Source organism: Zingiber officinale, chromosome 5B, assembly GCF_018446385.1.
Source record: "Zingiber officinale cultivar Zhangliang chromosome 5B, Zo_v1.1, whole genome shotgun sequence".
In the NCBI taxonomy this organism is placed as follows: Eukaryota; Viridiplantae; Streptophyta; class Magnoliopsida; order Zingiberales; family Zingiberaceae; genus Zingiber; species Zingiber officinale.
This window is the reverse complement of record NC_055995.1, coordinates 119,247,948-119,260,446: the sequence shown is the minus strand read 5'-3', so window position 1 is coordinate 119,260,446 and position 12,499 is coordinate 119,247,948. Positions and strand designations below refer to the sequence as shown.

The 12,499-nt window shown below is 39.6% G+C and overlaps 1 protein-coding gene across 1 annotated transcript; it reads right to left on the bottom strand.

The window, feature by feature from the left end:
• Window positions 1–3,877: 3,877 nt before the first annotated feature.
• LOC121987790 (patatin-like protein 5) lies at window positions 3,878–11,814 on the bottom strand. Its single transcript, XM_042541515.1, has 6 exons — window positions 11,648–11,814; window positions 11,365–11,546; window positions 4,888–5,077; window positions 4,629–4,790; window positions 4,232–4,534; window positions 3,878–4,143 (listed from the first exon to the last, which is right to left on the bottom strand). The coding sequence occupies exons 1-6, from the start codon at window positions 11,795–11,797 to the stop codon at window positions 3,892–3,894; spliced, it is 1,239 nt and encodes a 412-aa protein (XP_042397449.1). The 5' UTR covers window positions 11,798–11,814; the 3' UTR covers window positions 3,878–3,891.
• Between the last annotated feature and the right edge of the window lie 685 nt (window positions 11,815–12,499).

Genomic DNA, 12,499 nt, shown 5'->3' with positions numbered 1-12,499 from the left:
GTTAGTCCCAAACAACATCCTGCAACACAAAGTTAGCACAAAATAACAGTATGGATAATAAAGAATGTTTAAGATAGTCTACGGACTGTCCGGGTCTGACTTCGGATTTCCAACCGGAAACCCTAGGTCGACCCGACTCCTACAGTTCCCTCTACGGGGAACGCGTCCTCACCTACTCCACTCAGGAGATTTACTTGTTGCCAGTCGATCCTCCAGATCGACTGGACTTTTGCTCAGCACTCGACGCTTCCGGACTTTCTGCTGGACATCCGCTTCCCGGCCAGTCCAGTCTTTCACCTGGTTCGCGACACCAGGACTTTCCACCTAGGGTTACCACCCCCTAGGACTTTTGCCTGAAGACGTCGACCTACCGAGACTTTCCGCATAGGGTTACCACCCCCTATGACCTGGAGTTACCACCCCCTAGGGTTTTTTTCCCTTTGTCTAACCGCAGCTAGGACTTTCCTGAAATCCTCAAGTAGACTTGTTAGAAAACAAAACACCTTAACTTTGAATCCTTTGCCATTATCAAAACACAAGTTCGATCGTCGGATGCTTCCCGCACCAACTACTCAATACACTCTAAGTGTACTAGTGTAATTATATAGTCAAGATAAACTAAAACCTAATTACACAACGACTGTTCTGATATTTGTTCCTTTCCATCTCAGTCATGAGCTACTGTTTATAATTTATAAGGAACTGATAACATGATCTTCTGTGTGTGACACCATACACCATGTTATCTATAATATAAATTAATTGAACAACTACACTTAGCATATAAATGTAGACATTTTTGACCAATGTGATTCTTTATTTTAAAATAAATGTTTACAAAAGCTAGACTTTTAGTATACACTCTAACAAAACTAACATTTTGCAGGTTGGAGTTTTAGCCTTGATCGGTCGACCGAACCTCCAAGCAAGCATATTGGATTCCAGCAAACTGATCAGGTTTGACCAAGGGATCGGTTGACTGAACCTGGGGTTCAGTTGACTAAACAGTGGATAGGCATCAACGTGGTCGATCCGAGTTGATCGGACCATATGAACTGGAGATCGGTCGATCGAACAAAGACTCTTATCCGAGCAGAAGCATGTGGACGAGAAGTTGGGCAGGTTCAGAGGGTTCGGTCGACCGAACACCTGGATCGGTCGACCGATCAGCTTTGAGTCAAAGACTGATCCCGATATCAGTGGATTTGGATTAAGTGTGGGTCGGCTATAAAACGAGGGTCAACCAGCAGCTTCAGACAACACTTACAACAACGATTCTAAGATCAAGAACGAACAATTGCTGCTCTCACCTACGCTACTCCGACAATCGACGGACGACTTTTATTTCTAGTATTGTCAGTAACTTTATTATATTGCAATTGTACTTAATATCTGTACTTATTTCCGAATCTATAGTGATTTCCCAACATAAGTGATCAACGATCGCGGGCTTTGGAGTAGGAGTCACCACAGGCTCCGAACCAAGCAACCAAACGTGTTAGCGATTGTTCTCTTGTTTCTTTCTATCTTCCGCTGCGTTTACTTTGTGTTTTCCGAAATGAGTGAAAAAAGCCATAAGTACTATTCACCCCCTCACCCCCCTCTAGCACGTCATCGATCCTACATTATGTTGCATATATCTCGACCGACCCATAAGGGCGACTGCCTTTATATCTGTCCTTACATTAAACTGCTCAGTTATGTTCTGCATAATATTAGCGATCCGTTTGGAAAATAATATGATGCATTGGGCGTGTTGGAAATCCGTTTGAGATAGCATATGACACTAAGTGCTCTAAGCCCGGAAGACCTTGTATTTGGTTAGACATGAATAAAGAGGTTTATGAGGCTCATAGAGGTTGACCCCTATTCTGACCATACATAGGGTTGATCAGTTGTGGCATGGGTCAAATATTTTGACCGTCTTTAAACTCGATCGGGCATGTTATCTTTTCAGTTCAAGAGTAAAACACTAAATTCCTTACGCTTGACTGGCCCAAGGGCCAGTTCGACTTCTCCCGCCCGGCTTGCAATTGGTTAGGCTGGACCTAAAAGCCTTGACGCTGGGTGAACAACAAAGCTAGGTGGAGAATTCTCTCTTCCCTTGACATGATTACCACATCATCTTGACTTTGACTGCCACATCGTATTGACCTTGACCACCACATCATTTTCTGGGTCCGCTCGTTACAACCTATATCATCATGCATCTTCACTAAAGCCTATTAATTTATTACAACTATGAATCTATCGAAACATAAAAAGATCTATATGATAATGATGTTCGGTGGTGAAATTGTCTCGACGAGAACGAGTTCAACCTTGTCCATTAGTACACTTAAATTAGGAATGTCAATATTTTGAAGTTAACAAAAGACTTCATTTTTATAAGTAAATAATCTCACTCGTTATCTCTCGTCTATTAAAATAAATTCTTTGTAGATAATGTCAACTCCATCGCATTTATAGAGACTTACTTTTAAGTTTGACAAAGGATATGATTCTCATAATCTGTTTCATAAGATGCATAGATGAATTTATAAAGTTTGACAAAGGATAGGATTCTCATAATCTCTTTCATCATATGCATAGATGAATATAAAATCAAAAGAAATGATTTTATCATAAACAAATGTTACGTCTGCTCATTAAAAAGAAAGCTCATCCTCCGTATCCTTAAGTAATATCGTATACAATTAAAGTCATTAATTTAAGTTGAGTCCGTTAGGTTGGTCTATTCTATCAAATAATTTAAGTTGATTGGATTAGAATTTTATCAACCTAAGCCCATCGCGAGCCAACTCGCCTAGGCTCGCAACTCGTGCGGGTCAGTCCGCGATGGGCTTGGGTTGACTCGCGGATTGAGAAACACATATAAACTAAGATTTATATCAATTTATTATCTTTTTTTGTTTTAATTTTGAAATAAAAACAATACTTTTCATCATGAGTATTCGTTTGTGTCCATTTACATTTAAAATATCTATTTCTAAATATATTTCATTCATGAAACCGTTCCGAAGTAAAATGTTGAAAATATGAAATTTTTTAAAAAAAAAAATTGATGGGCTCACGGATTGACCCACCTAACCCGTCTTGAATTGGATTGGATTATAAATTTCTCAACCCGTCAAGATGATGAGTCGACCCATCCTGCTCCACCAAATGACTGACCTACCACCGACCGAGCCACTCAGCCACGGATTAACCCGTCTGGCTCTATATAAAATGTGTTAAACAACTTAATGAAGCTCGTCAACCATCTCAAATGAGAACTCTCTATCAGTAAACTCTTTATCCTTGAATGGACGAGGATATGACCTTACCATAACTTCTGGAAGAATTAAATACTAACCATTAGAGTCAAGAATTTAATTAATATATTCCTTTCAGGTCGAAACTCGTCACTTCAGCATACCTTTTTTTATATATATTGACCATCTATATATATTAATTAGTAGCTATGATCTAAAAATAAATTGACGGATAGCAAAACGAATCATCATTTCTTCTATATTGATCTAAAAATAAATTGACGTACGGATAGCTGAACGAATCACCATTTCTTCTATATTGATCTAAAAATAAATTGACGTACGGATAGCTGAACGAATCACCATTTCCGCCCGGAGGACAGTAATAGCATCCTTGGCTTGGTAAAGAAGAGCAGGACTTCCATGGAGAACACAAAAGGCGCAACCTTTACCAATGCCCCAGCGGAAGGTGCGATTTTCATGGTCCTAATGAGACGATGCTGCGGTTACAAAGAGAATTAAGAGCAAAAATTAAGGAGAGAAAACAATGAAGAAATTGGTGATCAATATAACTGCTATCGCATGGACAGAATTTATTACTGATGATGCTTGGTGATCAATATTGAGCACACAACTATCATGCAGACGAAACCAAGTTTTCTTGCCTACGCTTCCTTTCATCTGACAATGTCTTGGCAAATTTAACAAGCCGTTCCTTGTTCGACATTGTTCCTCCCTCCCCATCCACCACCGGCACCGATTGCCCAGTCTCCAAGTTCACCCGCGACGCCGGCTTCTCCAGCAGATTCTCCCCAATCCGAACTAAATTTCTTAAGTTCCACTTCGTTGAATTATCCACCGAAGCCGCAGCGCCAGTCAAAGTATCGTCCTGCCATTCAATCAATCGTACAATATCTTCAGTTAAAATCGATCGACTTAGCGCATGCAGCTCTACGGAGAATCAGTCGATTAATTACCTGTATGCGAAGGTAGTTGCCCTCACTTTCCAGTGCCTGGAAAACGACTGAAGCATAGATATCCACCATGTCCGAGCTCGCCTCCCTGAAAATTTGGACGAGTGGCGATTTTCCTCTGTTCCACAGCCACTCAAGCAATCCCCATCGAGCGCTCTCTCGGGCACTGTACCTCTCCGTCTGTTTATGTGCTCCAGTCCCAATCGAGATCACCAGAAATTGACGGTAGTCCATCGGATTATACGTCTCGAAATCCTTGTTCGACTCCAGAATTTGCTTCGTCACTTGGTTCATCGCGACTAAAGTCTATTCATGATGATGACCAACCATATCTACATATGAGAATTTGAAAATAAACTTATGGGTAGATTATTTAGATGTGCGCGCGTGGATTATATACGGGATTATTTGCCGCTACGCTGCCGTCGATGAGGTTGAAGCTCTTGTTGTTGCCTTCATCGTCCCAGGTATTAAAGTAATGGCCGGGGAGGTATGTGGGGGCGGCGGAGGTGCCGATGCAGATGTCCGATAAACGAGCATTCTTTAGAGGATCAGCCTGTGTCTGCGGAAGAAGGAAATAGGTACGATCATCACCTACATCTATCTATTATTTTGGAAAACAAAAAGAGTAAGATGATGGATCTATCATCCATCTCAACCTCAAAAGTTGAGAAGAAGACGGGCTGCATAAGTTTGATGTCAAAAGTTGGGATCACAACGTTGGTCAACGTTTGACTTAGTTTTGTGTCGCCTAAGATTTCTCGAATCTTGGAGCGAAGAAACTTACCGTCGTATCTTGGTCCAGTCAACGCGTCCATCAGCTTTAATGCTGGATTGAGGCATCCGGCCCTAAAACAGAGAGAGAAACTCATGGATTAATTTTGATTCCTATAATTAGTATCGTTAATTAATTAAGAGTATGTGTTAATACGTAGGTGTTATACATCCAATTTGTATTTATAACTGGTGTTATAACACTCATACATTAACAGCATTTAATTTTTTTAATGCAGTTAATAAATATATTGTATAAATAATAATATTATAGAATTATAAGTATAAATTTAAAATATATTTATTTATTTAATATAAAATAAGAATAAATGTGAATTTGAGTGTGTCTTAATGTTCAAATCAATACACGGATGTGTGAATATGTGATGCGTGAGTTCCTTTTTAAAACTGTAGCCTATATTAATGTTCAAATAATGCCCTAAGAACTTATTTATTTTGACTTCAAATATGTGATACGTAAGTCCTATGTTTTTTTTTCTTAGTATCGTAAACAGTCAAATATATTATTCATTAATTATTTTAATTTTTTAATATTTTAAAATATAATAAAAAAATTATTAATAATTTATAAATTGAGCCTAATATGAATCATATCAGGCTCAACGTTAGATATATATATTGATGCGGTGATGATGAGGGGGCGTACCCTGCTGCCACGTTAGAGGTCAAAGGAGGTCAAAGTTAATGTGGTCAACACTAAGAAGTCATTTGTCGATCGGACGACAATGTCCCGATCGAGAACAGAAAAGGCCCGATTCGATATCAATTTTGACTCGACCATGGCCAAGCACCCGACGCTCAAATAAGAGGACGACAAAGGGAGCAGTATGCAGAAACCGGGCCGAGCTGCTCTTCCGCTCGGCATAGCAGCAGACTCAATATCAGCCGAGCACGCGGACAGTGGACTTCCGGTCGAGCGGCTATCCCGCTCGTCCCAGCAAAAGAGCACACGGACAGTGGACCTTCGACCGAGTGACTATCCCGCTCGGCCCGGCAACAGAACATGCGGACGGTGGAATTCTGGTCGAGCGGTTATCTCGCTCGGCCCAACAACAGATAACACACGGACGGTGGAATTCCTGCCGACCGACTATTCCGCTCGGCCAAGCAACAGATGCAGCGGGCTATCTTTTAACATACTTTTGGGAGCTAGTATCGCTGACAGGCAGCATGGTCAGACAGAAAATTGTACGACGGAAAGTTCTACTGTCACTTTAGATATATGCTCGGCCCGTTACGGTACTTTGTCAGAGATACTTTATTGACAAGTTTTTCAGTGAAAATTTTGAGATGCGTGCTCACCTTGGGAAGCGTGCACGCGCGCTCCCATAGCTCTATATAAAGGGGGTCCAAGTATCAACAGAGGTATGCGATATTTTACTGTTGTGATATCAGCCGAGCACGCAGACAGTGGACTTTCGGTCGAGCGGCTATCCCGCTCGTCCCAGCAACAGAGCACACAGACAGTGGACTTTCGACTGAGTGACTATCCCGCTCGCCCCGACAACAGAACATGCGGACAGTGGAATTCTGGCCGAGCAGCTATCTCGCTCGGCCTAGCAACAGATAACACACGGACGGTGGAATTCCTGCCGACCGCCTATTCCGCTCGGCCAAGCAACAGATACAACAGACTATCTTTTAACATCCTTTTGGGAGATAGTGTCGCTGACAGGCGTCATGGTCAGACAGAAGATCGTACGGCGGAAAGTTCTACTGTCACTTTAGATATATGTTCGGCCCGTTACGGTACTATGTCAGAGACACTTTATTGACAAGTTTTCAGGGAAAGCTTTGAGATGCGTACTCACCTTGGGAAGCATGCACGCGCGCTCCCGTAACTCTATATAAAGGGGGTTCAAGTATCAACGGAGGTATGCGATATTTTACTGTTGCGCTACAGTTTTCTTGTTGCTCCGCTCTTTGCTTCTTCTTCATCAGAGACTGACTTGAGCGTCGGAGAACCATCGCCGGGAACCCCTTCCCTAGCTCGGCACTAACACCACTTGTGTTGCAGATCGGAGTGAAGTCTACATGAGGTTAACGGAAATGTCACATCCCCAGCATCTATCTCATTGACTTTTGAACAAAATCATATAGAGAAATATTCAAGGTCAGTGTATATATATTTATAATAAAAATGTTTTGGTTGGTATTTTGATAGCTAGTTTAGAAGATCAGTAGTTCCCAGAACAAAGAATAAAGAAACAATAGATCATCAAATTTAGGTTTCATGGTATGTGAATTTTGGATTAATCAAATTGCAATGGTATGCATATTATATATGACCTTGAATATTCCTCTTATGTTTTAGATAAAAGGAGAGGAAGATCAATTGAGCAAAACCATCTCTTACAAAGATAACTAGATAATTTGATCATACACATTGATGAATTCAACAAAGTTCCAGTTTTGCATTGATCATCAATTGTCTGAATGATCAGATTGCATAAAATTAGTGCATAGATGAAGCTAATTTTATCACATTGTCAATGCAGCTGAAGGATTAAAAGATTGCATTCATCCTGATAGAATAGTTTGCAACAGAGCACATATTACATGGTTAAGCTTACCAACATGCAGAGTTCATAGCAAGTATATGTTTCTCCAGGTTAGCAGTTATCAAAGGTCACAGACCACATAGGGATAAATATCTCTACGATTAGGAATTTTTGATGATTCTATATCAGGTTATCAGGTCCAATATGGAAATTTTTGATGATTCTTTCTTATTATATTTTAACACCCCGAGAAGTCAAAATAAATAACATATTTAAACTTTTTGCAACCCCATAAATCCATAGAAATTGAAACAAATGCAATCTGAGATCTCTACGTCCATCAGTGGATTTTGACCGAAACCTACTGATAGACCTAGAAAGCTCCGATTTTAATTCCTGCAGATTTCTGGGATTATAAGGAATTCAAATATACTATCCATTCTTTATGTCAATTTCTCAGGGTTATTAAATTGTAATAAGAAAAAATCACAAAAATTCTCCACGTTAGCTACTAATGGAATAACAAATGATATTGCAAGACAGGAGCTCAATTTGGATCAGCTACTATATAGGGCTGTTTTTACAAAGGCTTGGCACAAAAAAGTTTAAACTTGATACAAAGACTTTGTGCTACTGTTCTACCCCATGAGCTAAAACAATATGTTAAGATGGTCATTGCCTATGTTTTAGACAATTTAGTGATTCAATCCCAGACAATTGTAAACCAACTTACTTCCTTTCAGTAGCCTTTGAGATAGGAACTGCAAACCCCACTGCAACAGCACAATTCCAATTCTATCTTTCAGAATTCTCTAACTTTTGTTCTTGAAAATTCTCTACAGCATATCCATAATACATTTTCTAGGACCAATTTACAAAACTTAAACTCAAACCTTCACTCTTATTCCATCACAGTATTAATCCGTTACGACCTCCAATCCTTGTAATAAATTCCTCATGTTTTTATTTTTTTTTCAACACTGCCTCAAAGGTCAAATGGAAAACTCCATGAACCTCAAGCATATGTACTCCTCCCCCACATTTTAAAATTAATAAAAAAGAATCGATAAAAATCTTCACGTTAGGTCTGATATGATTCCATATCAGGTCCAACTTGGTGAATTTTAGTGATTCTTCCTAGTTATATGTTAACACCTCTAAGAAGTCGAAATAAATAATGGATAACATATTTAAATTCCTTGTAACCTCAGAAATCCACAGGAACTAAAATGAGTGTAATTTGAGATCTCTAGATCCATTAGTAAATTTTGACAGAAATCTACTGATGGACCTAGAGAGCTTCTATAGATTTTTAAGATTTCAAGGAGTTCAAATATGCTATCCATTATTTATTTCAACTTTTCAGAAGTTTTAAAATGTAATAAAAAATAATTACTAAAAATCTTCACATTGGGTCTGATATGTCCATATCAGGCCCAACATTAACCAATTGTATTTTCTAGGACATATCAGACCCGACATTAGCCAATTGTATTTCCAAATTCTTATTTGCTTTATATTTTTATTAATTTCTTTTTGAAATTATATTTGTGTTGTTTTTGATTGAACTTTGTTTTATCCCGTTCTTAAAATGACAAAAAATTGGACGTGGTTAAGTAGTGATAGTGCCATGACCCATTTTGAAGCTCTTAGACTTGAGAATAAAATAATGGTATCTACATACAGGATTTAAGAAAAATTTTGGAATTTTAAATTTGATACATCTGTAACCATCTGGTCCGAACGGGAGAGGACATGCTACTACATAGTCACCGTATGGAAGAGCCATTGAGGTCGCCAAAGCGGGAAGCTCTCGGTCGAGTGGTTACCCCGCACGGCTAAGCAGCGGGACCTGACCATGGATAGAGCGGAGTCCCAATCTAGCAGCTACCCCGCTCGGCCAAACAACGACACCATTGTAGTATCTCTCTATATATCCTTTTGGGAGGTAGCACTGCTAACACGAGGCACTGCTAACACGAGGCATGGTCGACAGGTGGATCATACGGCGGAAGCTTCTGTTGTCTCGTCAGGGATATGTATGCCCTGTTTAGGTATGTTGTCAGAGGTACTTTCTTAATAGGTCCTTTCATAGGGCATATCGGAGAGCGTGCCCATGTCTCGAGAAGCATGCACGTCACCCGTCAGGGCTCTATATAAGGGGGGCCTTCACCGGTAGAGGTGCACGTTATCTATTATTTGCGCATAGTTCTACAGTTGTTCCACTTTTCTCCACATTCCGGCGACTGACTTGAGCGTCGGAGAGCCAACATCGGAGACCCCTTCCCTGGCTCGGCACTGACGTTATCTGTTTTGTAGAGCGGAGCGGAGCGAGGTCTACATCTGGTCAGTGAAGCCGCCACATCCCTAGCTTTCCGCCTTCGGCCTTTCAGACAGAATCATTTTGGCGCTGTCTGTGGGAATGTAGCCTGCATCCGAATGAGAAGATGGAGGATATTGGATGATTCACCACGGTGACGCTGATACAAGAGGAGTTCGACATGCTGGTACAAGCTGCGCAGCCAAGATAGTGGAGCAACAACAACAACAGGTGCTGATCGAACATCAAGCGCAAGAGCCCACAGCATCAGCTGCTGGTCGCCTAGCTGAGCACGGTGACAGAGCGGACTGAGTGTCATCTCAGGGTAATAGCAAGAAGCCGGCTGGCACGTATGGGGAAGCACCTAATGCACCTATCCCCTTTCACTGAGCATTGTTTAGGACCCCATCAGAGGAACGAGGTCGAACGAACAAGGACCGAGGGTCTTCTTCAGACGATGTGCCCGTTCAGGACGCAAGGAAAGGGAAGACTGCCAGGGAAGATGATTCACCAGAGCAGATCAATCAGCAGTTTTCGGAGGGGATTTTGAATAACCCTCTACCAAGGCACTACACTCCGGTGGCGATCGGACGTAAGCTAAGGCACTACACTCTGAATGACCCTCTGAATGACCCTTTGCCAAGGCACTACACTCTGCAGGCCTAACGTAAGCCTGATATCATTCCATATCATGTCCATGTTGGTCCTGATATGATTCCATATTGGAGCTAAGGTGGTGATTTTTAGCGATTCTTCTTTATTACATTGTAAAACCTTCAAAAAGTTAAAATAAATAATAGATAGCATATTTGAACTTCTTGCAACCTCAAAAATTCATAGAAAATGAAATGAGTATAATTAGAGCTCTTTAGTTCCATCAATGAGTTTTGACTACTCATTTCATTTTCTATGGATTTTTGAGGTTAAAAAGAGTTCAAATATATTATTTATTGTTTATTTCAGCTTCTTCAAATGTATTAAAATGTTATAAAAAATTAACTAAATCTTATAAAATTTTATCTATATGTTATACATGCATGAAAAAAAATAGAAGAAGGAGAAGAAAAGAGAGGAAAAATAAGAAAAGTTGCATGCACGGGAGAGAGGAAAGAGAAGAGAGAAAAATGATAGAAAAAGTCAGATTGTCAAGAGGGTAAAACGTGAAGTGCACTTGAAAAGATGCGTCTTTGATAAATACTAAAGTAGTATGTGCCTTTTGATAAATTCATAAATTTAGGTGTGCTATTTGATAAATTGTCAAAAAATATATATCTGGTTAAAGCCTAGCTCCATATGTTTATATATACTTTAAGATCTAGTTCTCAATTAAAATGTGAAATTAAATTAACTAAGTCAGGTCTAATATTGTCTCCTCATCTTACTCTGTTTCTAAACAAGATATCAGAATTGAGCAGATAGCTAAAGTTAGAAAGTAAAGAACATGAGATTATCGACATAGTTTCGGAAAAAGAATATCCATTAATTTCTTCAGCAGTACTGTAATTTGTGTATTTTTGTACCTGTGTTGTGGAAAAATCTTGGCACAGTTTTTCAAGTAGAAGTCAACGACATCCTTGCCGGCAAAGAGTGGCTTGTTGTTCTCGCCGGGAGCTGCGAGCATGGTGGCGATGAGCCCGCCGGTGCTCGTGCCGGAGATCACGTCGAAGTAGTCGGCTATTCTCGCTTCTCCTCCATCAAGCTCCTGCAACACCAAGAATCAACTTCGACCTCTCAGAATGCATGCAATAATTCAGCAAGGAAAAAGAGCTGCAAGCATATATATATTCTCGATCGAATTCACACTTGAAGTTGCTTTTCAAGAAACTCGATGATCTTCGCGGGGATGAGGCCACGAACCCCGCCGCCGTCAATGCAGAGAATGGTGATCGTCTTCCCACAAGACGGCGGAGGGTTATTTGAGGTAGAGGCGTCTGAAGTTGAACTGCTTGCCATGGTACAAACTTAGTATATTTGAGGAGATAATTAGCTGCCGATCGTTTTGCTGCCTGTGCGAAAGGAGATATATTGAGAGACTGAGATTTTCTTTTAAAAAAAAAACTAACTAATCCAACTATCGGATAATAAATTTCAAAAAATACGGTAACTCCTGACATAACGCCCAACTTCATCGGTAATTCAATCTTTATGGATGTATCCTCATAAGAATTAAATCTTAATTATTTAGAAAATGTATTTGCATTGTTGGTAATGTGGGATAATAAAATGAAGACAATAAAGTGATTAAAAAAAAATGATCGAGACAAAAATGTAAACAAGGTTGGGATAGAGTAGTTTTTTTTTTCTTCTATAATATTTATGTAGATGTAGAATTATATTTTATACATAAGCAAAAATACCAAACTGTGATTTAGTTAATTATTTGTATAATAAATATTTTGATCAAAATCGAGCTGTGGACAGGACAGCTATATACACAGCAGGTGGTCCATCTTACAATGATTTGGAAGATAAAATGATAAATTACTGAAACGGTAAATTTTCAAAATATTTGAATCATCCATTCTAATTTTAAAATTATTAAATTTTATACACCTACTCAATATCATTTTTACCTCTATTATCGCTATATTATAACAACTAATTCAAACTATGGTTCAGCGCAACAAATTTCATAATCAATTGTTTTCTGTAGCA

What these genes read in the sequence shown, in the direction of transcription:
- LOC121987790 (XM_042541515.1), bottom strand. Translation starts at nt 11,797, where the DNA reads ATGGCAAGCAGTTCAACTTCAGACGCCTCTACCTCAAATAACCCTCCG. An exon ending in TTCTTGAAAAGCAACTTCAA is followed by an intron (nt 11,547 to 11,647) that starts GTGTGAATTCGA and finishes TTGGTGTTGCAG; the next exon opens with GAGCTTGATGGAGGAGAAGC. An exon ending in GCAACTACCTTCGCATACAG is followed by an intron (nt 4,144 to 4,231) that starts GTAATTAATCGA and finishes ATTGAATGGCAG; the next exon opens with GACGATACTTTGACTGGCGC.